Below are 25,497 nucleotides of genomic sequence, written 5' to 3'. Positions count from 1 at the left end.
GTCTTCCCCGGGCTGAAGAATCTCCAGCTTCTCCAACTTCCCAGGAAGGATGGAGAGGGTCTCACCTTGACTTTTCCATTGCTTCCTTTGGGGATGAGAATCTTGTAGCCGTTGACCTCCACAGAGAGCTCCTTCACCCAGGAGACCGCTGAGCCCCCGCGGTGTTCATTCTTGGCCTCCACGCTGAAGAAGGGGAGGCTGGAAGTCTGCAAACACTGTCGGGCCAACAGGTAGGCACAGGAGCCTTGGAAGTGGAAGAGGAAGCCATCAAAAGTGTGGTAGTGTGGCTCGCCGAACACCACGCACGTGCTGGTCTCCACGGGGCTGCAGTAGAAGAATTTGCCTTTGGGCTCGCACACTTCGTAGGGGCTGCAGGAGGCCTCCTGGCAGTAGATCTCATTGTTGAAATCCAGGCAGCGGCACTTGATGGTACAGTTCAGGTCATCCCAAAACACCTCCCCTCGCCGAAGGAACTGTCCTGAGGAAGAATGACATTAGAGCCAACATTTATGGAGCAGTTACCCTCCGTGCCAGGCATGGGGCTGATGCCTTCCCTGCACTCTACCACATAACCCACACGAGAACCCTATTTGGCAGGTGTTATCCACCGTGCTTGACAGAAGAGGGGACTGAAGTTCAGGGCACTCAGGTGCTCAGGGGAGAAGCCATGTTCCAGGACAAGGCTGTGGGCATCCAGTCTACCTTGTGGCACCATCGTCTCCATGGCTGGTGAGCACACGCTCATTCAAGGAAAGATACGTTGCCTTAATCCATGGCAAAGGCTATGACCCACAGAGGTCATATCCTTCCCTCCAGGAATGCGAGGAAGGCTATTCCAGAAACAGACCCAGCTTACCCTGGTAACTTAGCAACACCGTTGCTTCATGTGCTAATTTGTTGACTCGTTCACTCACCCATTCGCTCAGCAAACATTTTTGGGGGGCCCTGTGTGTACCAGAAGAGATCAATAAGCATGAATCAGGAGTCAGACACACAAGTGTAAATCCCAGGCTCCCTGGGAGGATTCTGGAAAGGGCTGCACTCTGACTTCAAGGGCTCGTGAATCCTTCAGACGCTGCTTATACAGTTGTCTTCTCTCTCCCCGCAGGCCCTGTCCAAATCTAGTGCTTCTCTGTCTTTATCCATGGGGTAGAACTTCTGGACAGAATCTAGGTCAGGAGGAAAATGGAGTCGGGGCCGAGGGGTATGCTGATTTAAAATTATTTACTACTATTTATTTGATAGACAATCCGTCTTTAAGACCTTTTCTCTAAATAAATGATCTCCCCCCACCGAAAACGTCAAACTTTGCCTGTTGTTAGTATCAACCCTCAACAGAAATAGAAGTGTCTCTGGACTGGGGCCTGTGATCTTGTCCTTGGTTTGATGTCAGAGCCAAGAGACCTGGAAAGTGGTCATAACTCTGCCATCAGCTTCCAAGACTCCTGGCTTGCTTCCATCTGCCTCAGGTTTCCAACCTGTAGAATGTGCGCAGTGCTATTTTCTCGTCCCTGTCCCACGGGGAGCAGTGAGGCTCTCCCAAGGCGGCACATGTTGAGAGAGGGAAAAGCATTGGTAAATTGAGGATGCCGGGAAAGGGACGTATCGAAGGCACAGCATTAAGAAACGTAAATAATATTACATGTCAGGAGTTCACCATAGCTCGAAACTGTGGCTTAGGAAGACGTCTCACGTTCTTTTATAAAACTGAAAATTTAGTGAAAAGCATGGCCTGCAAGATTAAGCCAAGCAGAAGGCATTGGCTGCCTCAGGAACAGGCCGTTCTGTGTCTGTGCAGCAGCAATGGTGATGTCTCCACAGGCAATTATGTTTCGTACCTGTTGAAAATAGAGCCCAAATATGGGATAATAGATCTTTCCACATTCCCAGGAGGCCATATGCATCAGCCCTGAAGACAGGCCCCGAACCTCAGTGCTCTTTGGCACGGGTCCAGACTGCAGACACTTGAACAACCTCCACTAAGTATGATTTCCAGTCTCTGCTTTTGCAGGCTTCCAATAAATGAGAGGAAAATGCCTTTGAATAGAGGAGGTTCGGACCAAAAGGTAGACGCTCTGAGATAATTTTGTTTGCAAAATGATGATACAATAAAGCAGCTCGATGCAAATTTTCCCCGGCTATCGCCCAGGCCAAACCCAACCCTCATCAGATTGACATATGTCTGGTGGTGCATGAGAACGTGCACGGCAGTCTGCAGAAGGATATTGAATTTGTCCTGTATGTGAAACCCAAACCCATAACTCAGTGGGGGAAAGAATGAAGTCAAAGTGGAGACTCTACATGGCTGGAGTCTGGCCAGCTCTCCAGCGCTCCAACTCCACAAGCCGATGTTTTCTATGATCCCAGCATTTCGTTCCCAGGACTCAGGCAAGAGGCTGTCACTGGGCGCTTAGGCTGCATGGCCATGGCCAGTCAGCTCTGTGATGCTTGGACCCAGGGGCGGAAGCACTGGGTAGGTCCCTAGTCCAGGCCATAAAGGGGAGAGAGATAATGTGGTAATTGGTTTGGTATCTCTTGCAGACCTTAAGGGAAGCTGTCTTTACCTTTTGTAAGGGAGGAGGACACCATCTCTGAAAGATGGGTGAGTTTTAGAGCTAAGATCTTTCCCATCCAGCTTCATAATAGCTTGGGTTCAAAACATTTATTTATTCTTCAGAACTTGGAGGACTTGGACGGAGTCCACAGAGACAAGGATGCCCAGGCAGGGCCATCTGTACAGATGACCTTTCATTAGAGCTGAAATCCAGAGGTTTGATATGCCTGACTGCAATGCAGGGAATGGGGCCGAGGGTGTGGGCATTTCAGGCCTGGGGAACGTGGTTTCCTGTGTATTATACTGACTGAAGCTGAGTCAAAAGAGAAAACCGAGGCTTCCCAGAGCTTCTGAGACATGCCGGTCCCCAGACCATGCTTCCTATTGGACGGGACAGGAGATCTGCTAAGATCTGCATCTCCCAACCCAAAACTTTCTTAAACATCTACAGACATTGTCTCCAGGGTCTTCCTCCATGCTTCCGCAGCCCCCTCCCCTCTCACCCAACCCAATATGTCCTATATTGTGTCATCATTGTTCCCGTGGCTGTCTTGTCCACCACAGCCGTGCCATGGGAGCCAGAGCTCCTTCATCTCCAGCACCTAGCGGAGTGGCTAGTGCCTTGTTGGGGCTTTCAAATATCCTTTGGGAAGAAGCAGTGGCTGGCTGGCTCAAGGGACAGATGAGTAGACGGTTAGGTGGATAGATGGACAGCTAGATGGAGGATGTCCTAGTTCTAGGTGCCATAGCCTCCATTCCGGGAGCAGAAATACCAACAGAAACACAGTTTCCTAAACACTTTCAGACATGTAAGCAGCAGGAATCTATAAGCCAGAATGTTCTTGGGAGAGTCATGGGCTGTTTTGCACATGCAAAGAGGCTTTGTTAGCTCAGAGAAGGCCCCCAACTTTGGATGTTAATGTAAAGAAAACTTGGGAAGGCTCTACTACTGCTTGATCACACAAACCCAATAGCAGCTTTGATTGTCCCCAAATTCCTGCATGTTCTGCTGCTGCAGAGAGTTTAGGAGAGGATGGCACTCTCTCCCCTTGCTTTCTAATCATACTAGGAAGTGCTGATTTGCTCTCGTGGAGCCTTGGCAGTGTTCCGAGCTCGCCCACTCCCGCAGATCTACAAAATGCAGATGGCAGAACAGGAGTAAAGAGGGGAAGAAAAATGGAAAGGGGCGGGGGGGAAATGGCAACAACAACAACAACAAAAATAATGTTAAACAGGAGGGCTCCCTTCTGTCCCTCTGGCTGAGCAATCACTCAAGAGCCATGTCCATGTTGGAGCTGTTTTGAAGAAGCAGCTCTGTTCGCACCCCAGGCAAGGACTACAGAAAACGCCATGGAGCAAATGCCGGGTTTCAGCTCCTGGTGTGATGAATGTGCATGCTAAAATTACCTTGATCTCCATTACCCAGCTGAAAGATGTCAAAAGAGGAAGGCATCGGCAATGAGCCCGCCCCCGTGGCTTAAAAGGCTGCCTGTCAATCTATACTAAGCAAACCCTACTCTTGCATGGAGAAGAGGAAAAGCCTTTACCTCTGGAGGTGCAGCCATTGGCTGGGTCAATTTCCTTCCCATCTACTTTAAATGCCCAGCGGCCTGGAACATTGACGTTCGTGGTCTCTTGGATATTCACAATATCAGGAGTTCTTGACCCGGGGAGGCTGAAGAAATTGGTGAGGTTTCCACCATTAAATCCTGCCTAGAGCACAAAAGGAAGACGAGACTTGAACACAAACAGCATTCTTGTTGGTTAAGTAGCCTCAGCACTTGCAGCATCTGGCACCCTGAAATCAGGAGACCCCTTCTCCTGGAGTCCCCGGAGCCACCATTCCCAGGTGAGAAAGGCTTGCCTCATTCGTGCCATACCCCGATGAAGATATCAAAGATGGGCAAGATTAGCCTCGCCCTCCACCTGCAAAACCAGACACACTTCTCTAGCTAAAAGCTAGAGGAGCTTGCCGGATTCCCTCGAGGAGGCTGAGCAGCATAAGCAGAGAGCAGAGCTTTGGAAACAAGATGGAGATGAAATGGAGAGCCACCAACCTGTGCCATCACACCCCCAAGGCCGGTCAGGGGGTCGCCGCCGCTCGCCGTCCCGGTGGTCCAGTTGATTTCATAGTAATTGAACAGCGTGAATGTATAGGATCCATCAGACACTAGGACGGCCTGGAAGGTGTTCACCTACGGGATGGATGGGAATGGATGGTCTCATGACTTCCCTCCCTAGGAGCTCCTCTCCCCAGCCCCCTTTCCCCTGCACCCTTCCCACTCCCAAGCAGCTCGTTGCTGCTCCAATGTTAGTCCTCAGGCCCTGCCTCTCCTCTGAATTTGTTCTCACCCCCACTGGGGGAAGCAAGACGTGTGGGAGCAAGCACCTGAAAGAGAAATTGCCTGAGAAGAACCCAAAGGCTGACTCAGCGCCCCTCTTAACAGCTCTGATTCAAACCCGACAGCAAAGTCAGAGGCCCATCTCAGCTTGTGGTTATGCGTGAGCACCTATAGATGGCAGCATGAGAATAAACTACAGGAGGCGGTCCAGGCAGGGGAAGGGCTGAGCAGACACCTGTTCCTAGAGCAGGGGGTGTGGGGCGTGGGGAGACAGGGGAGGAGAGCCACCAAATGCTCGGCCCTGTGACTAAGGCCAAGGTCTGCACTATGTTCCCTCACTTACTAGAAGACACCACAAATCCTGGAGCGATGTCTCCCGTTTTTAAAATGAAAGTTAGAAAATGATTTTTAAAAAGCTCTACCTGGCTCTTCTCACTGAGTACTTCTGCATCACTTTGCGTCTGAAAAATTCTCAGCACCCATCTGCACCTCAGCCCAAGGCTAAGGCGGGCAATTTTGTGGCCCTTTCCCATCTGAGAGCTTAGAAACAAAGGGCTAAGGGAAACGAGTTGCTGGAAATTTCACAAGGACCCGGCAGCAGAAAATGCGATTCAAGCTGGAGCCCCCAGTCTCTCTCTGCATGCGCTGTCATTACGCGCTGTCTTAATTTAAACTTCTTAGGATAGAGACGTTATAGGACTCCAAAAAACCTTTGCACATGGTGCTCAGAAACAAGCTATAGCTAACTCTGTCCTTTACTATTTCCCTTTGTTAATCTGTACCCCTTGACACTGGTTTTCACGCAGTGTAAATAAAAGCAGAGTTAAAGGAGAGGCTGCTTTGACCTTTTCCATTGAAGCCTTCCTCTTTTCCCAGCTGCCTGATGCCATCCTGGTTAATATCCCATCAGACACAGAGGGAGACCCAAATCCTTATCCTGTGTAATCAGACTGGGGTAGAGGATCTTGGAAGCCCCAAATCTCCCATCCTAGACGGTCCCGGAGAGGGAGACAAGGATCAAGGAAAGAAAAGCCCTTTTTATAAATGAGAACTCTCTCCTCGGGCTCTGTGCTAGCCATGGCCGATGGTGTTTATGATAGAGCCCTGCAGGGAAGGGCCTCCATTCTTCGGCCCAGCTCAACAAAAGAGTTAAGTAGGGCACAGAGATGTGTGAGCAGTGAGCTCAAGATGGCTCCAAGATCCCCGCAGGGTCAGGTTCTGGAATCAGGCATCAAGTCTAGGTCATACAAGGTTAAAGGGCAACCCTGCTCCAGACCAGGATTTTTCCCTCAGGAAGTAAATCCCTTCTCCTAAAATAAAGTTGGAAAGATCTCTGGCCCAAGTGGCTCTTGGAAACAACCCGGAACTTACCTCAAAAACCAAACAACTACCCTAAGAATACTACAAGGACTGGCTCACCAAACGCTCTCACACACCCTACATATACGTATCTCTTCAACATTCCCTCTAAGACTCCTCCAGATCCAATTTTGGACAGAAGGGAGAGGGTGGGGGGATGGGTGTTAAGGAGGGCAGGTGTGGTGATGAGCACTGGGTGTTATGTGTGACTAATGAATCATTGAGCACTCCATCAGAAACTAGTGTTGTACTATGTGCTGGTTCACTGGACATAGCAAAAATTTAATTATTTTTTAAAAAAGAAATTGCATTTTCAATTCTTGAAAAGTCCCTTTGTACTTTGAAGGACTTACGTTGATGCCTGGAGGAGCCACATCAGGAACTGGGAGTTAGAGGACATTAGTTTGAACCTCGCTTGGCCTCCTGTGAAGTTCAGATCTCTTTGCTTGCCCCTTGGGCGAGTCACTTAACTTCTTGGGGCTATTCCCTGACCTTGCAGGCAGAAAGAGTTCCATTTACTACACAACAACCTTGTGGGATGGTACACACAATGGCCTATCACCACGCTGGGCTCCAAGTAAGCCCTCAATAAATACTAGCTTTCCTTCCCTAAAGTAAACATGTCCCCATCCCTCTGCCTTGTTCTTGGGCTTCCGTGACACCCTCCACCTCTAAGAGACTTCTCATGCCAAGTGCTTAGTTGGCCCGATGATGTGTGTTCCTACAGAGGAGGGGAGTCCTGGGGTGACGGGAGCTGGGAGAGGAGTCCATTTCAAAGATAGGGATGGATGGACACGAGCTGTCTTTTCTCCAAGGAGCCCAAAGCACTTAGATGCTACCTCATTCATCCTCATTAAAAGAGTTCTTACCTAGCCCAGAAACCTACTCCAAAGTACAGAGCAGAAGGTATCTAAATTATCTTGCCATTTTTATGGCCAATGGAAGTTTTTTTGGAAAAATGGTGGTCAGCATTTGATGGGCATTTGTTCTCCTTCTTTTTTTCCCCCACTGACACTAAAATTTATCGATCGCTGGCATCCTGCATTTTAACGCTATAAGGTATGAGGTTTAAAGGACATAAAACATCACCCGAGGAGTCGTTAGCAATCCATAACATGACAGAGGGAAATGTATGCTTCTTGAGAGGTTATTTCTAGCCAACGCATCCACTGGTTAAACTTGTGTCTTTCTGTTCTCCAGAACCATTTAGTGGTAAAGTGCACCTTCATGGTCGGGTCAGAAGTTGATAACATACAACGTACTCACCAAGGGGCAGCCAGGGATGGCCAGCCCCACGCTTGTCCCCCTCTGTCTCTAGCTCGGTAGTTTCTATTCCATCCCTAAACAACTGACTCTTTGCCAAAGAAATTGGAAAACAGATGGGATTGGAAATCATGCTAAGAAAGCAGAGGGCAGATTTTTTTAGTGTCTTTGCTTACTGGAAATTATACAGTTGGAACGCGTCTGCGACTTCAAAGGTCTCCACTGCCAGAGTCACCCAAACGGGCCGCAGGCTTTCGTGAAAAACTGTGTCCCTTTATGTAGAAAGTTGATTATCTCTGCGATAATGCCAGTGATAATCTTTCTTATTTGACTTTTATTTGACTGCTCATTTGGGATTTCAGAGCAGATGTTGAAATTTTATTCATGAAACGCTTTAACTGCCCACTTCAATTAGCATCAAATATGAATAATTCCAGACCTGGTCACAATTTTTAAAAAAAGGTCATAACGTAATAAAACGAGCCAGGTCATTTATATCCAAAGCCAGTCCCTTATTTTCCTTTTCCTACAAGGTTTTGTGAAAAAAGGGGGGGAAAAAAGAGCAGGGGAGGGGGAAGGAAATTAGCTGATAGAGAGAAGCATTTGTGCCTCTGGCAAGAAAAAAGGATCTTTGGGTTCCTGATGGGTCCCTGATCATGTGGCCTGGCTGAGGTCACAGGGCCTCAATCAATTTTCTGCAAAATCGGAATACTACTTCCTGCAAGGAAATTGTGGAGGGGCTCTTTGTAGACATTCGTAATGATTAGTGATAGGGATGACATGTCGGAGATATCACAGCTGACTGGCCTGGTTGGGTATGATGTCTCCCTCTGTTTCCCGGAAAGTGGGTGGCAAGACTCATTAGTTTAACTCAAGAAACTGACATTCCTCAGCTCTAACAATTAGATTCCGTCACAGTGGTGAAGAGGGACAAGAATTAGATGTCAGGATATGAAGCGGAAAACAGAAAATGTGAATTATTACAGGTGTGGTGCTGCTCCCTCCATAAAATGTGACTTCCTCCCACGTCACGATGAAAACCCAAGTGGCAGAGAAGGTGGCCATGTCTTTGAAGTACTTCCTGATGTCCTTGGTGGCTCTTTTCAAGATGACAGGGTCCATGGTCTCTCTGTAATAGATCTCGCCTCGAATTCCATTGTGAACATCGGCCCAAAAGGGAGCAATGAAGGCCCTCCCATCCGTCAGGGGGAAGGATTCTGGCGTGAACTGACTCACTAACACATTGAAGGAAACTACTCCGTTGTTATTCACCTGCGAAAATAAGACAGGGTCGGCACAGTGCCTCCAAAAGTGTGACAACTTCAGAGTCACAAACCAAGACAGACGTTTGCCTAATCACATGAATGAAAACAACTTTTAAAATTACTGAATCAGAACCCCCAAACACCAGCTTCCCCCAACTCCACAAGGAGGTTCGCTTACTTCCAGACAAACTCATTGGTTTTCTTTCACTTTCAATTTGTGGTCAGGCTTCATTTCTTATCAATAATCAGGCTCATTTTCATGTTCTTTATGCTATCTCTATTTACACGTACCAAATGCATTTGTGTGTGTGTGTGTGTGTGTGTGTGCACGTGTGTATGTGTGTGTTGGGCCAGGTAGGAGGTAATGTGGTCCATAAAAACGATCCAGCATCACAGATGCAAAATAGACAGAAAAACAGAAAAAATAAAAACTCATGGAAGCAAAAAGTTAACTTAAAAAATTGTAGAGCCGTATATTAGACCTTGACAAAAGCAGAGCCCAACACTCCGTCATTGAACGCAGATCTCAGGACCAACCATATCCCCCTCTGAGGGAGGCAGTTAAAAGACTTCTATTGATTTGATTGACTTTGCAACCACCCTCTACCCAGAACAAGGACAAGGTTACAACCTACAGACCCCCAGTTCCATGAAAGTTCCTGCAGTGTGATGCCTTCTTCGTATCATCTCTCCATAAAAATGGAGACATGAAACCTTTACATTGTATGTATAAATGACTATCCTACGGTGACTTCTTCATGATTTGCAAAAGACTTAGTAGGCTTATTAAATGACTAAACCTACTGCAAATCACAGTCAATAAGTACACTCCACAGACACAGGACCTGTACGCAGTTCAGCCTCTGCCTCTGTCTGCAGCCCCATGAGATTGATTTCACCCAGTGGTTTATATGGCTTCAACAGCAGAAATGTCTGGGATGGGGATTCTTGCAATTCCTGGATACAAAAAACCTAGAGATCACTTTCCTGTACATTTCAATTGCTTGGTATGTTCCTATTAATCAGTAATATAATGGACATTAACAGTGACCCGGATCCCAGAGGGAAGTTATCAGCACCTGGGCCAAAGGTCCATCAACCTGTTTTGGAAGCAAGGGTGTGGGGTTTGGAAAGGAAGCTGGAGACCCAGCTACAAGGACTTTAAGAATCTACTGTCTGAGAGAGATAGTGAACAACGCAGAGGCTTGAAAGAGATTGCACTACTCAAAGAACTGGAAAGCCAGGAAACAACTTGCCCTTAAATAAGTCTGCTCCAAATTAAGGACCCTCCTTTTGCAAGGGCAAGAATTATTCAGACTCCATGGTACAATAGAGGAGGAAGAGGAGATCAATGAATTGCCTATCTCTCAGGGGTCTGGGAGAATAAGGCTTCCAGAATGGAGGTCCTGTGCTCCTCCCTTATCCCCCAAATCAGCTCAACACAATCATCTGTTAGAGACTACAGAGGCTCTGCTGTAAGTGGAACCCAAAAGGCATTCCAGGATGCCAAAGCAATGTGTTTGCTAGGGAATTAACAGCTGTCACTAAAACACACAGACTAGCACAGCAAGTTGGTATTGACTCCAGTGTATTTTGATTATATTCTGTAGTTAAGACCAGGGGTTCTCAAACTTTTGTGTTCATCAGAGTCACCTGGAGGACTCATGAAAACCCAGATGACCAGGCTCCCTTCCCAGTTTCTGATTCAGCTGGTTGTGGGCAGGCCCCAAGAAGCGACATTTCTAACAGGCGCTGAGGTGGTGTGGCTCAAGGACCACCGGTTGGGTAATGGATGAGGGAATGACTTACAGATGGGGGTCCACCCCAATTTCTACCTCTAAGTCTGGGGACTATGGAGGTCCCAGATGCAGCAATGGCTGGAGACAGATGCGTGGGGGTTTCAGCTCTTCCTTCAAGGCAAGACGCAGAATAAAACAGGATGTAATAGAACCGACATGGGCCTCACCCCAGGCTTTAAGGCCCAAGATAAAGACAGGTTCAGTCGCTCTGAACCTTCTCAGTGTGCAACAGTCTCAACAGCGACAAACTCAAAGATCCCCCCCACCAAAAAAAGAAAGAAAGAAAGAAAGAAAGAAAGAAAGAAAGAAAGAAAGAAAGAGCGAGCCTGAGAACACAGGTGCCCAGAAGGGCTCTGACAGCAAATGGCACCATTTTTTCATACAGGTTTGACGATGGGACCCCATGGCATATCTCAGACCCAACAAGGATGGCCTGCTCTGCAAACAACTTAGATATAACAGTTGATTACCCTCTACCGTGCCCTGGCTCTATTCCAAATTGGTAGGAAGCCGAAGAACAGCAGACGCCTAAACTTTTCACACCCCCAGAAGGGAAAGAAAAATGATACGGCTCCTATTGTGGTTCAGTGTATCTTTTTATCTTGTCGAGGAGCAGAAATAATGTTTGTGGCATTGGGGCCTCTGCTTCACTTCTGTGTTTAATCACCCACAAAAGCAATTTATTGCCCTGTATACTCCTCTACTATGAACATTAGCCATTAAATATACCTTTGACTTTCTTAATCATAAAACCTATCAGCTCATGAAATCTCAGAACTTGTCGCTCTGGCAGCCAATAAATCTTCAATTCCCGGAGCCCTGGATGAAGGTATTTAAAATGTTTTCCTTAATGACAAACAAGGGGGAGAGCCACAGAGCAATAGCCGGGCTCCTCTTCCACTTACGTAGACGGTGCGGTAAGGCACGCCGAAGAAGAAAATAGGGGTGGCCAACTTAATCTCAGATGAGCTTCCATCGTCTACTTTAGGGGTTTTCGTGTCATTCTGCCAGAATGGATACATGAGCTCCCTGGGCTGAACTGTCGAGAGAGACGAGGGTTAGATAGATGGCAGAGCCTTCTTCTGCTTGGCAAGCCACTTCCCTCCCACCCACTAAAGCCAGCTTCTTTCAGTAAGTCTTACAGACGACATGCAATTCAGACTGCCTTTTCATTTATCCTAAACCTAAGCCGTACACAATGCATTATCTTCTGCCTCTGGAAAGGGGAGAATGGGAGCGATGCCATTTCTCCTTAGGAGAAATCACTTCATGCTTCATTGCTACACTTCCATACCTTCTGGAGAAAGCAATGGTTAAAAGGGGCTGGAAGGTGGTGAAATCACCCCAGCCTGGAGCTCTCAGAGCCCTGAGAGAGGGGCCTCTCTGTCTGGCATGGCGTAGGACAGCTTTATCCCTGATCACAAGGCGGGTTGGGAGAAGGTGGCCCTGTGCCTACGAACCTCCCTTCTGGCTCCAGATTTCTACTATCATGTCTTTTCCTGAAAGGAGTCCCCTCCCTCCTGCTGCACAGTAGGGGAAGATACCAGATCCCAGAAGGAAATAAACAACAGTTGGAACCAGGACAGAAGTGGGAGGAGAGGGTTTGTAGTAACTGGCCCGTGAATGACCTCCATTGAGCCTGGCCCTGTGAGAGGGCTCTCTGCCCAGCTCCTATTTACAAAAGACAGACATGGGAGCCTCTGGGACGAGGGAGCCTGGGCCCCAAGAACCCTTTGGAGAGGATGCATGGGGCTCTTACTCAACACCCTGGTCAAAGGTGAGAGTCTTTGCACAAACACACACAGCTCCCCTCCGGTAAACCACACCACCACCCTTCCTGGCAATGTGGCTTCTTCCTCAGAAGTTTCTCGTCTCAAGCCTTGCAAAGGTGACCCAGTTTCAGTGAGAGAAATTCAACAGTTTTCCCAGGGTCTACGTTACTCATGATCAGGCCCAATGGCGTCTAGGAAATAATCTACATTTGGGGTGTATCTTTTCTCTGCTGCCATCCTTTCTCCTCTTGAATGAAAAGAGAACAATAGGACATCATCTTTTCTTCCTTTTTAAAAAATTGTTAGTTTTCAGGGACAGAGGCAAATCCTCTAGGGGCTTCTGGCCCTATTTCTTGAGGTACCTGCTTACTGTAATCCAGATGTTAATACCCGCTTCTCAGGTCAGTGCCTCTCCTTGGGAAAGTCCCCGCTTGGTCCTGATAGAGCTGAGATGCTGGCAAGCACGTGGCCCGAGGACCATCCGACTCCTTCAGGAGTTTTTAGTGAGGATACAACAGCTCATGGAAGGGAGAATGTGGAGTGGCCAGAAAGCAGGACAGCAGTGCCTGGTCAAGGGCCAGCGTCTCTCCTTCTAGAGCAGGGAATCAGAGAGATCTGCCTGGTCGGAGAGCTAATCTGTTTCCAATGGCTACCATCAGAGGAAAGCGGGGAAACTAGCCCAGGCATTAGTGCATAAGCATTGTTCCCCAAGCCCCAGAAGTCTCCGGGAAGCCAACCAAACTTGAACCCTAAGGGGTGCTGTAGCTACTGGAATCAGACGAGCCCTCTGCCGACGTTCTTTATTTAACGCCACAATCAGTAGGCCAAAAGGGCTCTTTAAAATTCATATTTACACAGAAGTAACAAATTCCAAATTCCTAGAAAGTAGGGTTTTTTTTTTAATCTCTTTATAATCCCTATCATAGCATTATACCTAGGCACTTACTAAATGTGAAGGGTGAGGTACTTTCTCAAATTAATAATAACAAATCAAATCATGTCATGGATTTATCCTTCATGGGGAACATTTCGGGAGCCATGCCCAAGCGTGAATAAGAGCTAGAATTCACACTGAATTGTAATCTTTTTAATGACAAGATTAATTCATGTTTGGGAAAGCACTGGCCAATTGGCCTAGGAGAGGGAAAATCCATACTTTTCATGGAGGAGACAAGAAAGTCTGGTTGATGGAGGTCATCCCTAACTTCTTTCTGTGCTCTGAAGGTAAGGCAAATATGCAAGATTCTTCTCTCCATGAGTGATCCTAACTAGCTCATGATTTTAAACAGGAATGAATGGACCGCTCGAATTTTTCCCATTTTAAGAAGAACACAAATACTGTATTTGTTAAATAAGTAAGGTGCTTTAGTTAGGGAGGAGGTGGAAACTACAGTAGTTTTCACCTTCAAAGCCACTACTCTTATAAAAAGAGAACTTGTAAACAGCACGGCCTATCATTAGCATCAGAGTTAATAAAAGAGAGACTGTCCCTACCCACACGGGCTTCAGGCTGAGAATTTCACAATAAACATTAACTATGTTCCCAGAACTTTTTTCCCCCACCATATAAAACACAGTATTTTTAGAGCGGGAGCAGGAAGCTAGGGTCTGTGGGTCTCTCCTTACCGTGGGGCTTCATGTTGCTGTTTATGTGCTATTACTGTTTAAGTTTATCCAACTCTAGAAAAATGTTAGGGCCACGCATGTCTCACAGATCTGTTTGTTCAGACTTGGAATCATGTGGCAACTGAATTCAACAAACCAAGCAAAGGTGGCTTGGAGTGTTGGTCATAAAAGTTTCAAATCTATACAGACCTTCCGATCTTTCTTGTCTAAAATACAAAAACAGCAGAAAGAAATGTTTGTGGCTTCTCACCTATCCCGGGGGCAATGCCACACAGAAAAGGAATCACAGGGAGGGAAAGAAGTTTCTTGTTTCACTTCTCAAGAGTTTTAGATTTATGCCATTGTAGAAGGCCAGAGATTCACAAGTTAAAGACATGAATGCCATTGGGACTTCCTGATTTGAGCTAAAACAAGTGTATTTTTAAAATTTGGTTTAAAACATGTGCCACAGTTAAATGCCCTAATTGTAATCAATGATCAGGCATGGGGTACACACATTACCTCCACCATATACTTTTAACGAAAACTATCTGTACAACTTTTAAAGACCTCTTCCATTAACATGGAGGCAACCTCGCATACATAAATTGCATTTGAAGTTAAATAAGAAAAAATAAGAATGTAATTGAACATCACTCAAAGTTAATATAGTTTGCCCCTGACAACGGAATTTGATTTACTTTTTCTTGTTGTATCTGCAGACACATGTATACCTGCCCTGACGATCACAGTTCCAACAAAAGTATCTCTTTATAAATTCAAGAGCATGCTAATCAAGAGATTTATGGAATTCTGTAGTACTCACCTTGGTACCGTACGAGTGCGAAGATGAAAGAGACCCAAATTCTAAGTAATGATGAATAATTCATCCTGGAATTTTAAAAAGAAAAAGGGAAAAAAAATCCCCAGCTTGCCAGAGTAAATAGAACACCAGGTGTGTCTGGTGGCAAATCCCAAGACACATCACAACCATCATAGAATAAATTCACATAACAACATCAACAGTTCTGCGTCAGGTCGAAATTCCCCAAATGCCGGCAGATCCTCCCAAGTTCAATGCTTCATGAACAAATTAAACTCCCTCCCTCCTCCCCCGCACCAGGAGAAGCCAGTTTGGAAGTATAACAAGACAATCCAAATTGTCAGGAAATTATATGGAATCGATGAGGGTGGCCAAGAGTAAAGGAGACCCATCTATCCTGCGGCTATGAAGCACGAGAAATAGGACCAGAATCTAAAGATGCAGGTCCTGTGTTGTGTCTCTAGAATAAACATGCACCCTCTCTAAGACCTGGCTCTCCTGACGTTTAAAACAGTTTTCAATCAGGATCAAATGAAAGTCGATTACAGCACAATGTGTTTCTGCAATTACGAGGATTTAGAGTTTTGCCATCGCCTTCTCTACAAGATGGAGCCAATCCATTATTTTGGAGGACTGACCAGATTCACAGGTAATGTCAGACTGTCCACCGACTTTCCATAGTGAAATGAAGGACAGCCACTTTGGTCACAAAAAGGAACCACGCTGGGGATTGCTCCTTGGAATTACAATAAAAATAGAAGCTGGGACGCAGCGAGTAATTAGTTCCGGCAAATTAATTAAAGAAGGAACATCACAAAAGTGAATTCGTTTCATCTTAGTTACGATCAGTTGAACTGGCGGCTTTACCCTCTGTCAGGAGCGTGGATGGTCTGTGCCACTCCGTATATGTTTGAGACGCAAACGTATACACATGAGCTCCAAGTTCTGCCTACATCTGTGGGAGAACCAAGTACGGGGAGGGAGGCCAGGGAGACCGTGCAGTTTGCTCACAACAGAATTCTCAAAAATAAAAACCCTCCTCGTATTATTGGAAGCTATTGCAATTCAGCCAAATTTTCTTGGAAAATCAGTGGATTTACCCTGGGAGAGTTTTACTGTAAATCTTCACTATCTGGCAGACCCATTGAGATCTCAAGCACATAATAAATATTAGTCCATTTGCTGAAAATGGTACTAAGCCCAGCAGAGATCACCCATAGCTATAGCACAGTGAGATGCCATGCAAGGTGAAGACTTGAGCCCTTAGGGAGACAGTTCAGAGAGCAGTAAGGAGGACGCATTTAAGTATTTGTATTTATGAGAAAATGTCACTAACCTGTTCTGCAGAGACTGGAGGAACTGTCAGAAATATTAAGCCAACTCTTGGTAAACCAGGCAAAAATTAGGTAAAACAAGAATTCATGTCAGTTCTCCCCTACTTGCTGCCAATAATTTCTGATTCCTGAAATGATGTCTGAATGCCCTCCTCGTAAAACCAAAAATTCAGTTAGTCCTGCGCTAGAGTCAGATAAGTGTTGGGTTGCAATCAAGTTTTTTTCTATTGATTAAGGAAAAGAAAATCTAAAGATCAGTTTCAGGATTGCGTAGAGAGGTTCTTTTCCTGAAAAACTAGACCTTTCTTTCCCCCTCTTAAAAAAAAAAAAGAAAAAAAAAGTAGATTCAGATGGAAATGTCAGGTACTTGGAGCTGAAACCTTGGTCCTTTCTGATCAGAATCACTTTGCACTGAAAAACACAAAAAGAACCCCCCCTTCTACCTTTGTACCCAAAAAAAAAAAAAAAAGGCAACTGTATAATGTTACAGAATTAGCATCCACCAGCATGGGATTAGAACTGCAAACAAAGCTGCTGCTTCTAACATTTAAATGAAGTTGGTTGTCTACTAACGTCTTTTTTTGTGTCTCTGATTTTGAACGGTTGCCACAAATAGGCTCTACTCTGGTTTTTTCACAGGTATACGTCAAGTATTTAAAGGCGCTTTCTCAAACTTTTCTAGGTTTTATGCCTTCCCTTTACTCTCTGACATGCCAGTGTGTAGCCTGATAGGGCCAGAGTATGTTCCTGTAAACCCCAAGGAGGTAACCAGTGCAAGCCATGCTCTTTCACCAGGAAAAAAAAAAAAACAAACCGTTTCCTGAAAACCTCCAATGATACCCCAGGAGGGTCCTCGGAGGGAGAAGGGGGTGGCAGGCGCCTCCTGATGAAAATTTGTGGCATTGGGAGCCAAGTAAAGACATGTTACATCTGATGCAGATTGAGGAAGTCTGCCTAAAGGCATAAAGTAAGTCAAAATATTCAAAAACTCCTCCAGATTTTTCTCTGACCAGACATTTAAATGCCCATTGTATGAAAAACTGTAATTTCAGTTTTGAGCAAGTTGTTCTGAAATGATTGAGAGTGCTTGGGGAACTAATATTTTAGTCTGCCTTATTCAGTATTTTCCCCCAAACATATGATAATTTAGTAGGTTGTGCACATTAAACCTACTCTATCTCTACTATTATGAATTTTCCAGGTAGATTTACTTACAGATGTCAAAGGACTATTTACATCCAAAAGGCACATGTCTACATAACAGAACATCTAACTTTTGGGGCGCTGATTTAAAATAAAATTAAATGCGAATCCAAGACCTCCTAGAAAAGCATTCTCCTTGCCTAGTCTGTACTAAGGCTTTACTCCTGTAGTCAACCTAAATGTCTTAAAGCAAAAGACTCGGCTGTATTTGAAAAACTACTCGTGGCATTATAATTGCTTTGGTTTTCTTTCTTCATGCACTCAAGGATATTTATATCTTGGTCCTTTTGACCCCCATTAAATGCATCCTTAAGGCAGGACTGGGAGAAATGCCATCTGGGCATAACCAAATATATGAGATGGTAGTGTAAGTGAGTCAGAGTGACTTTGAGAATCTGGGTGCAGGCTGGTGCCCGCTGCTTGAGGAGAGACTGGCCTGGCTTATCACTGGTTGGGCTGTGTGTGTGTGTTCTGGGTGTCCGCTCAACGGTCACAGACAGGAGAATGACAAAAGTCTCCTTTTCTGCCAAGTCACATCGGCAGAAGGGCTGGTTTTGTTGAAGGTGAGAAGTGGGTGAAGATTTTTGACAAGATGTAGACCTAGCCTGGCGGTGGGGAGGGGTGGCTCGGAGCTCGTAACCCAAGATGTGTGTGCTTTGCAAAGGCGGCAAAAGACCGATGATGCTGCTTTTCAGGTAAGAGGAAAGATGCCTCCAACAAAACCAAAAAATGTAACTCCGTGAAAACAAGGGGAAGGGAACTTATGTGCTGACTGTTTTGTTTTGTCTTGTATTTCCTAGGTTTCCGGTGCCTGTTCTGTGAAAGAGTTCGTCAGCTTTGAGCCAGTGGGACTGGATGGAGTGAGAAGTGTGGTTGGCCATCAGCGGCCAACTGGTAGCTCCTTCGGACTCAGCCTCAGTGGAGGAGCCAAGGGCACGCTCTTCCTGGGGCAGCCCCCCCGCCAGTGACTGGGGCAGTAGTGGAACAATAGTCTAGAACGTTCCATCCAAAGCAAGCCTTCTCTAATGGGCAGGTTTGCTCTGGAGAGCCTAGTGGAGCTGATGAAGACTACAGGGGCTTAACAGAGGCAGCTCTAGTATGCCAAAATCAGAACCCAACTGGAAAAAGCTTATATATGTATATTTAATGTATTCTATATATAATTGCATATATAGAATTGACTATATGTATGTACTACAGGTACATACATATATGTATATGCATGTGTGATGGCATTATCTGGGTAAATACCCCCAAAGATTTTGACTCTCCAGGTTTCTCAAGACAGACATGTCCCACTCTACCTCATTAAGAGCTAACATTTCTCCCAGCACTGGGAGGATTCACTCTCCCCAGAAGCTGCTCCCATCTCCTCTTCTGACTGCCAGGCCTATAATCAATGTCCAGTGGCAGCATAATCCAGCCAGGGAGATGCTGGGCCTGAGGAAGGAAAGGGACCACACCCTGAAGGAGCTGTGGGACCTACCAGCACATCCTCGCATGGGATGGGGAAGGGGAATATCTATGGGACTGGATTGTGAGGGTGCTCAGTCGAGGAGTCTGGGCCATAACAGAAGAAAGGAAAGTTTTATGGACTTGGAGGCACTTTCTAGGGATACAGACCTTAACATTCAAGGAGCCTGGGGGTAAAGCAAACTCAGTGCTAGGCCAGCTCCTGGAAGCCTGGAAACAAAGTGATGGCCCACACTGGATGATGCTGAAGTGTCTGAATTACTGTAGCAGATGGTAGAAGGGATGAAATGCCCAGAGAAGTGAAAATGCTGGATCAGATACATTACTTGAGTCTGGGAGACCCATGAAATGATCATGTCCCAAGGGAAGGCCCAGAGGACAGACACATCCTCTACCAAAGCTGGTAGTAATACACTGGTGAGAGAAGCACCAGCATCACTAAGAAAATCAGTGGTGGCTCCCTTCTGCAGTCCCGGGTTGATGGCAGGACAGGTGATCATACAATTTGGCTACCTGATAGCAGTGGAGAAGATGGGCCCCTGAAATCATGGAGACCAGGAGGCAGCACTCTACTGCCTGAAGCGAAGGGAGTCATAATCTTCAAAGTGACCAAGAAGATCACAGTGGCAGCCAAGAGGGCCTGATCCATAGAGAGCTAAGGAGATGATTAATGGAGCATGGCATTCCAGAGCAAAGTAGATGAGCAGCTGACAAGGGGATTGCTTACTATATATAATCCAAAAAGTACAAAAATTGTTGATCAAGAGACCGAAGGCAATTATCTCCCCACCCCCAAAATGTTTGATCCCTTGCTCAGTTGGTGGATCTGAGTCAGTTTTCAAATCTGGATCCCGTACACTAAAAAGGTAACCAGGTTCCCAAAGAGAAGGACCCTTCAACACCATGACAAATATGTGTGGTAATGATTCTCCCACTCCTTCCCCCAAAGACCTCTGGCCATTTACTCTATAGGGACTATAGAAAGATGTAAGGAGAATGCCTACATAACTGGAGGACTGCGGGACAAGGGGTTTGAATTAATATTAATACCCAAAGACCCTGGTAGAGTGGGAACACCTAGGGGAAAAAAAAAGTGGTTCTGCCCAAGTCCAGCTTATCGTGAGTCCACAGGGGCTACAGACCACCTGGATGTCATTTTCCAGGTCCCAATATGTGATTGGGATTGATGTACTTTGCCCATTGGGCCCTTTGTCGTTAGTGTAAGAGCCATCATAGCAAGGACAAAAGTGGATCTCCCCAATCCAGCTAAGGTAGCAAATACAAGAGCACTGCATTGGGGGTCGGAGGAGGATAGTAAAGATCAGCTCACTCTTAGAGAGTAAGGGTGGTGGACTCAATCATATTCCATTTAGCTGGCCAGGATGGATCCTGAAGAATGACTCTTGACTTCTGCAAGTTCGACCAAGCAGTAGTGCTAACTTACAGCTGCTGTGCTAACATAGTGTCTTTGCTACAGCTGATTAACGTCAATTCAGGTACATGGTATGTGGCCATTCATTTGGCAAATACATTTTTTTTTTTCCTGTTTGAATCAGAAACGAGAATCAGAAGTAGTTCACATCCAAATGGGCCAGATAACAATATACATGTATAGTTTCGCCCTGGGGCTGAGATATGGACTATTTGGATCTTACAGAACATCGCCTTGAGTCATTACTCCGGTACCATCAAGCTGACTGGGCAAAATGAGCAAGAGAAGGCTATAGCCAAGAGGCCTTGAGAAGACACATGTGCTCCAAAAGATGGGAGATAAATCCCTCAAAGATTCAGGGCTAGTCCCTCAGTAAAATTTTTAGGAATCCTGTAGTCAGGGACATGCTGGGGCCTCTCCAAAGTAAAAGACAAATTACTGTATCTTGCAACCTCCTTACAAAGAAATTCTTCCTTTTTTCTTGGTTTCCTTGGGTTCTGGAGGCCACACATTCCACACCTAGGAAAACTACTCCAGGCCCCATTCCAGGTGATATGAAAATCTGTCAACTTTGACTTAGGCTGAGAGCGGAACAAGCTTTCTGCTGTAGCGCTAGGCTTAAATGCAAGTGACCTTGACACTTGGGTCATATGTTTGGTAGACCCTTTGTTGGAGATGTCAGTGGTGGAAAAAAAGACAAAATGGGGAGTCTCTTGCAAACCCTAGTGGGAGAACCAGAGCACAGTCACCCAGAGTTTTAGAGCAAGGTCATGTTATCTGTAGCAAAGAATAACCACATTTCCTGAAAACCCACTCCTGGCATGTAACTGGGCCCGTGATGGAACATTTGACCAAGATATGTGACCATGTGTCCAGAACTTCCCATCATGACCTGAGTCCTATTGGATCCACCAAGTCATAAAGTCAGGGGGATCCAACAGCAGTCTATCATAAGATGGAAATGGTAAATCTGGGACTGGCAATGGCGAGCTGCCTGACTACGCAGCACAGACTCCACACCACCTGCCATGGCTGCACCACACCCCCTGAACCCAAATGACACATATGGCTATATGTGGGGTGGGGGGTGCACATGATGAGCTGAAAGAGGAAGGAAGATCCTAAACTTGGTGTATAGATGACTCAGCTTGGTGAGTGTATGCAAGCCTAAAGCAGATGGTGGCTGTTACAGCCTCACTCAGGGGTAGCTTTGAAACAATGGTAAGGGGACATCGTCCTAACGTGTGGAACTTGTGGTAATATATCTTGTTGCGTACTTTGTGTCAAAGGTGAAGTGTTCTGAGGTTACACAACCTTGCAGGAAGTGGTGAATCAAATAGCTAGCTAGATAATGACCTGGAAGAAAAATGCTTGGAAAATGAGTGATGAGGAGGTCTGGAGTAAACATGTGGATAGACAGATGGGAATGGACACGAAGTGGGAAGATCTTTGCATGATATGGCGACACCTGCAGAAAACCCAGCATCCACTACCAAAGAGGGACTCAACAACCAAGAAGACAAAATGACTATACCAGGGGTGCCTGGGTAGCTCAGTTGTTGGGTGTCTGCCTTCAGCTCAGGTCATGATCCTGGGGTCCTGGGATGGGCCCAGCATCAGGCTCCCTGCTCAGTGGGAAGCCTGCTTCTCCCTCTCCCACTCCCCCTGCTTGTGTTCCCTCTCTCGCTGTGTCTCTTTGTCAAATAAATAAATAAAATCTTTTTTAAAATGACTATATCAATTGCTGTGAGGCAGCCTCTATCAGTGCTGGTACGATGGAGACACACTGAGAGTGGCCACACAGCAGGGACGGAGGTTAGGAATAGGCCCAGTGGCATGAACTCCCATTTAGCAAGGCTGGCCTAGCTTCTGTTGCCTCTGAGCATACAACCTGCCAATCACAGAGACTAAAGCTAAGCCCGCCACGTGTCTCTGTTCCTTGGGGAGACCAGCTGGCCCCTTGGAGGCAAAATGACTGCATTGGAGGGGCCAGTAGTTCCTTCCCCCAGGAATGGACCTCTACTCCGCACTATGGGTTGGCTTTCCTGCCCACAGAACCTCAGCCATTACCATTAATAAAAGGCTTATAGAATGCCTGATCCATAGGCACAGAACTGCATGCAAAATAACATCGGACTAGGGAACCCACTTTATAGAAAGGGGATGCGAGTGTGGCCCGTGACTATAGGATCCACTGGCGGGAGCACAAATGCCATGACACAGAAGATGCCACCTGCTCCAGCACTGAGAGGAAAGGTCGAAGGAGCAGGGGAGCCACGGGGCTTGGAGATGACGCTGAGAGGATGGGTACTGCCCTCCAGCGTACTGCCCCATGTGTTGAGTCAGGGTCGTATGATGCAGCGCCCCCTGGAGGAAGAAGAATACATGGGTCGGGAACCAACGTGTGGAAGCCAGGGTGGTCGGGCTTGCCACTACTCCCAATGATTACTAAGGGACTTTGTGCTGCCCATCCTCATCTCTGGGTTGTGCAGACTGACTTCCTGGTCCCCAGGAGGGCACACTTTCACCGGGGGACACAGCGAGAGTCCCAAGGAGCTCTAAGCTATGGCAGCGATGCTGCTTGGGCACTTGGGCTCTTTGTTCAGAGACTAGCAGGAATGAAGATGGGCTACCATCCTGTTAGGGGTCATTGCCCCGAGGAGCAGGAGGAGATGGGGCTGCTATGACATGACGGATTCAAGGGATAATGTGTATGCAGCTCAGGTGACCCGTTTTGGTGGCTCTTCGTACTCCCCTGCCTAAGTCTGAGCAGCATATGTTCTCCAGGGCCTCAGACTACTTAGGAATTAGGGCTTGGGAGAAACCACTAAGTAAACACTGAGAGCAGCAGGGGGATGGCTCAGGTGATAAGATGACAGCGGAAGCAGGAGACAATGGTTACCAGTTGTGACCCTGAAATCAATTGCAGTGTCAGGGGCTATAGTCCATTCCCCTAACCGCTCTCTTCTAAGGTTCCACACAGGAAAAGAGGGCCACCAGAGAGTGAGAGGAGGTGGCCCTCATCATGGAGAGTGGGATCTACACATTGCATGGAGTGGTCTGTGGTAGATACAAAGGTGCACTGCTCAGATCCGCCTTCGAAAAAGGAATGCTCTCCTGCCACAGAGTAGGGTAGGCTGACAGCTTCTGGCCATTGGCTCTTTCAGTATTTACATCAGTTTCAAGCTGAAGTTATGTTCTTGTTGTGTTTCCCCAAGTGATGACTGAGAAAAGTGTTGGTCAAGGGCCCCAGGCAGGACTCCTCTTTGCCCCAGAGCACCATACTGAGTTGGCAGACTGTCAGGTCTACAGCATGGTCTGTGCCCCTCCTGTCCAATCCTCCTTCCCCTTCACTTTTACACAGGTTCCTCCCCAATAAGCCTTCTGCAGTCCTAACTCTACTTTGGCATCTGCTTCCCAGAGAAGTGAATCTCGGATGCTGGTGCTTTGAATAAATTTACAAGCCCTCTGCAACAGAACATTTTGCTCCATTGTATAATCTGCCATGGAGGTTCCAGATATTTCTGGAGTGTAGTTGTACCCCTTAACCACTGATTCAATGACGTTCGACTTCCTAGATCTAGTTCAATAAGGCGGTTACATCTAAGGCTATACTTACATTCTCCCTGAAAAATGGTAGTTATCCATAGCAGGATCCTTGAGATGGAGGAGTTGATGCGGAAGCAGTTATGCTCTTGAAGACTTCTCCTAAACAGTAAAGACATTCAGAATGAAATGATTCTGAAGGGCATCACGTCTGCATGTTTGCTTCTAAGCCTTGGAATCCTCCCTCTTAGATATCTAGATTAACTTTCATAAATTGGGATGCTCATGTACTCTGTTGGATTTTCATCTTTTCTGAATTAAAAACATTTTAAATTTAATGGAAGTATAGTTAACATATATTAAGTTAGGTTCTGGTGTGCAACATTGTGATTCAACTGTTATACACATTATAAAATGCTCAGCACGATAATAAGAGTATTACAATATTCTTGACTGTATTCCCTGTGCTGTACTTTCAATCTCTGTGACTTATTTATTTTATAATTGAATGTGTGTACTTCCTAATCACCTTCACCCATTTCATCCTCCCCCTCTCCTTTGGCAACCACCAGTTTGTTCTCTGTATTTATTTATTTGATTTTAAAGATGCCATTTATTTATTTGAGACAGAGAGAGAGAGAGAACATGAGCAGGGGAAGAGACAGAGAGAGAGGGACAAGCAGACTCCCCACTGAGCAGGGAGCCTGATGTGGGACTCGAACCTAGGACCCCAGGGTCACGACCTGAGTGGAAGGCAGATGCTTAACTGACTGGGCCACCCAGGCATCCCTGTTGACTGTATTTATGAGTCTGTTTCAGTCTCTCTGCTGCTGTTGTTGCTATTTTTTTTTTAAGATTGCACCTGTAAGTGAAATCATATGGTATTTGTCTTTCTTTGTCTTATTTCACTTAGTATAACATCCTCGAAGTCTATTCATGTGGTCATGAATGGCAAACTTTCCCTTTTTATGGTTTAGTAATATTCCACTGTGTATAGACACCACCTCTTCTCTGTTCATTCATCTATCAATGGGCATTTGAGTTGCTTTCTTATCTTGGCTATTGTGAATAATGCTGTAATAAACATATGTCTTTTTTAATTAGTGTTTTTGTTTTGTTTGGGTAAACACTCAGAAGTGGAATTACTGAATCATATGGTAGCTCTATTTTTAGTTTTCTGAGGAAGCCCCATACTGCTTTCCAGAGTGGCTGCACCAGTTTGCCTTCCCACCAACAGTGCATTTTCTCCACATTCTCACCAACCTTTGTTATTTCTTGTCTTTTGGATATAAGCCATTCAGTTTTGTTTCTTATAAAAAGTAAACAAAGCCAAAACAAAACCTGACGTAAAAATTATTTCTAAATTTTTTCATATATATTAGTATCATGGTGATAATCACTTAACTGCAAGCTGAAAATATCGGGAGTCCAAATTGTACACAAATGACCTGGAACCTGTTTTTTTAATAATTAATGTTATTTGCCTTTAAGTAATATTTCTTTTTGGGCTGGTCTTATTCATTCTAGATATTGAGCTTGGACTAAGCTAAAAAAAATATGGCTTAATTCTAAGAAAAATGGCATTGGCTCTTTGAAAACCACATTGAATGACACTCAATGACATAATTAGTTCATTAACTAATCAGCAAGATTCTCTAGATAGAAGATCTAATAAAAGACGGTCATCTCTGAAATCTAAACAAGCACTCCAAGATATTTTCTGAAAG

At 45.8% G+C, this 25,497-nt stretch overlaps 1 protein-coding gene across 2 annotated transcripts in view; it reads right to left on the bottom strand.

Annotated features, from left to right (window-relative positions):
- Positions 1 to 16,142, bottom strand: part of TECTA (tectorin alpha) — a 68,942-nt gene extending 52,800 nt beyond the window's left edge. Inside the window, exons 1-7 of one of the 2 annotated variants that reach the window (XM_047692656.1) lie at positions 16,119 to 16,142; positions 14,786 to 14,850; positions 11,488 to 11,621; positions 8,503 to 8,790; positions 4,612 to 4,749; positions 4,102 to 4,267; positions 66 to 478 (exon numbers count right to left, since the gene is read on the bottom strand). In XM_047692656.1, coding sequence (XP_047548612.1) covers positions 66 to 478; positions 4,102 to 4,267; positions 4,612 to 4,749; positions 8,503 to 8,790; positions 11,488 to 11,621; positions 14,786 to 14,849 — 1,203 coding nt within the window. In that variant the 5' untranslated portion in view covers position 14,850; positions 16,119 to 16,142. Of the gene's footprint in view, positions 1 to 65; positions 479 to 4,101; positions 4,268 to 4,611; positions 4,750 to 8,502; positions 8,791 to 11,487; positions 11,622 to 14,785; positions 14,881 to 16,118 lie in introns of those variants that run through there. The other variant, XM_047692657.1, reaches the window with a different exon arrangement.
- Positions 16,143 to 25,497: the final 9,355 nt, after the last annotated feature.

The sequence above is a fragment of the Lutra lutra genome, chromosome 10 (genome assembly GCF_902655055.1).
Source record: "Lutra lutra chromosome 10, mLutLut1.2, whole genome shotgun sequence".
NCBI classification, from domain to species: domain Eukaryota; kingdom Metazoa; phylum Chordata; class Mammalia; order Carnivora; family Mustelidae; genus Lutra; species Lutra lutra.
Note: the sequence above shows the minus strand (reverse complement) of the source record. Positions and strands in the feature narration are given on the sequence as shown.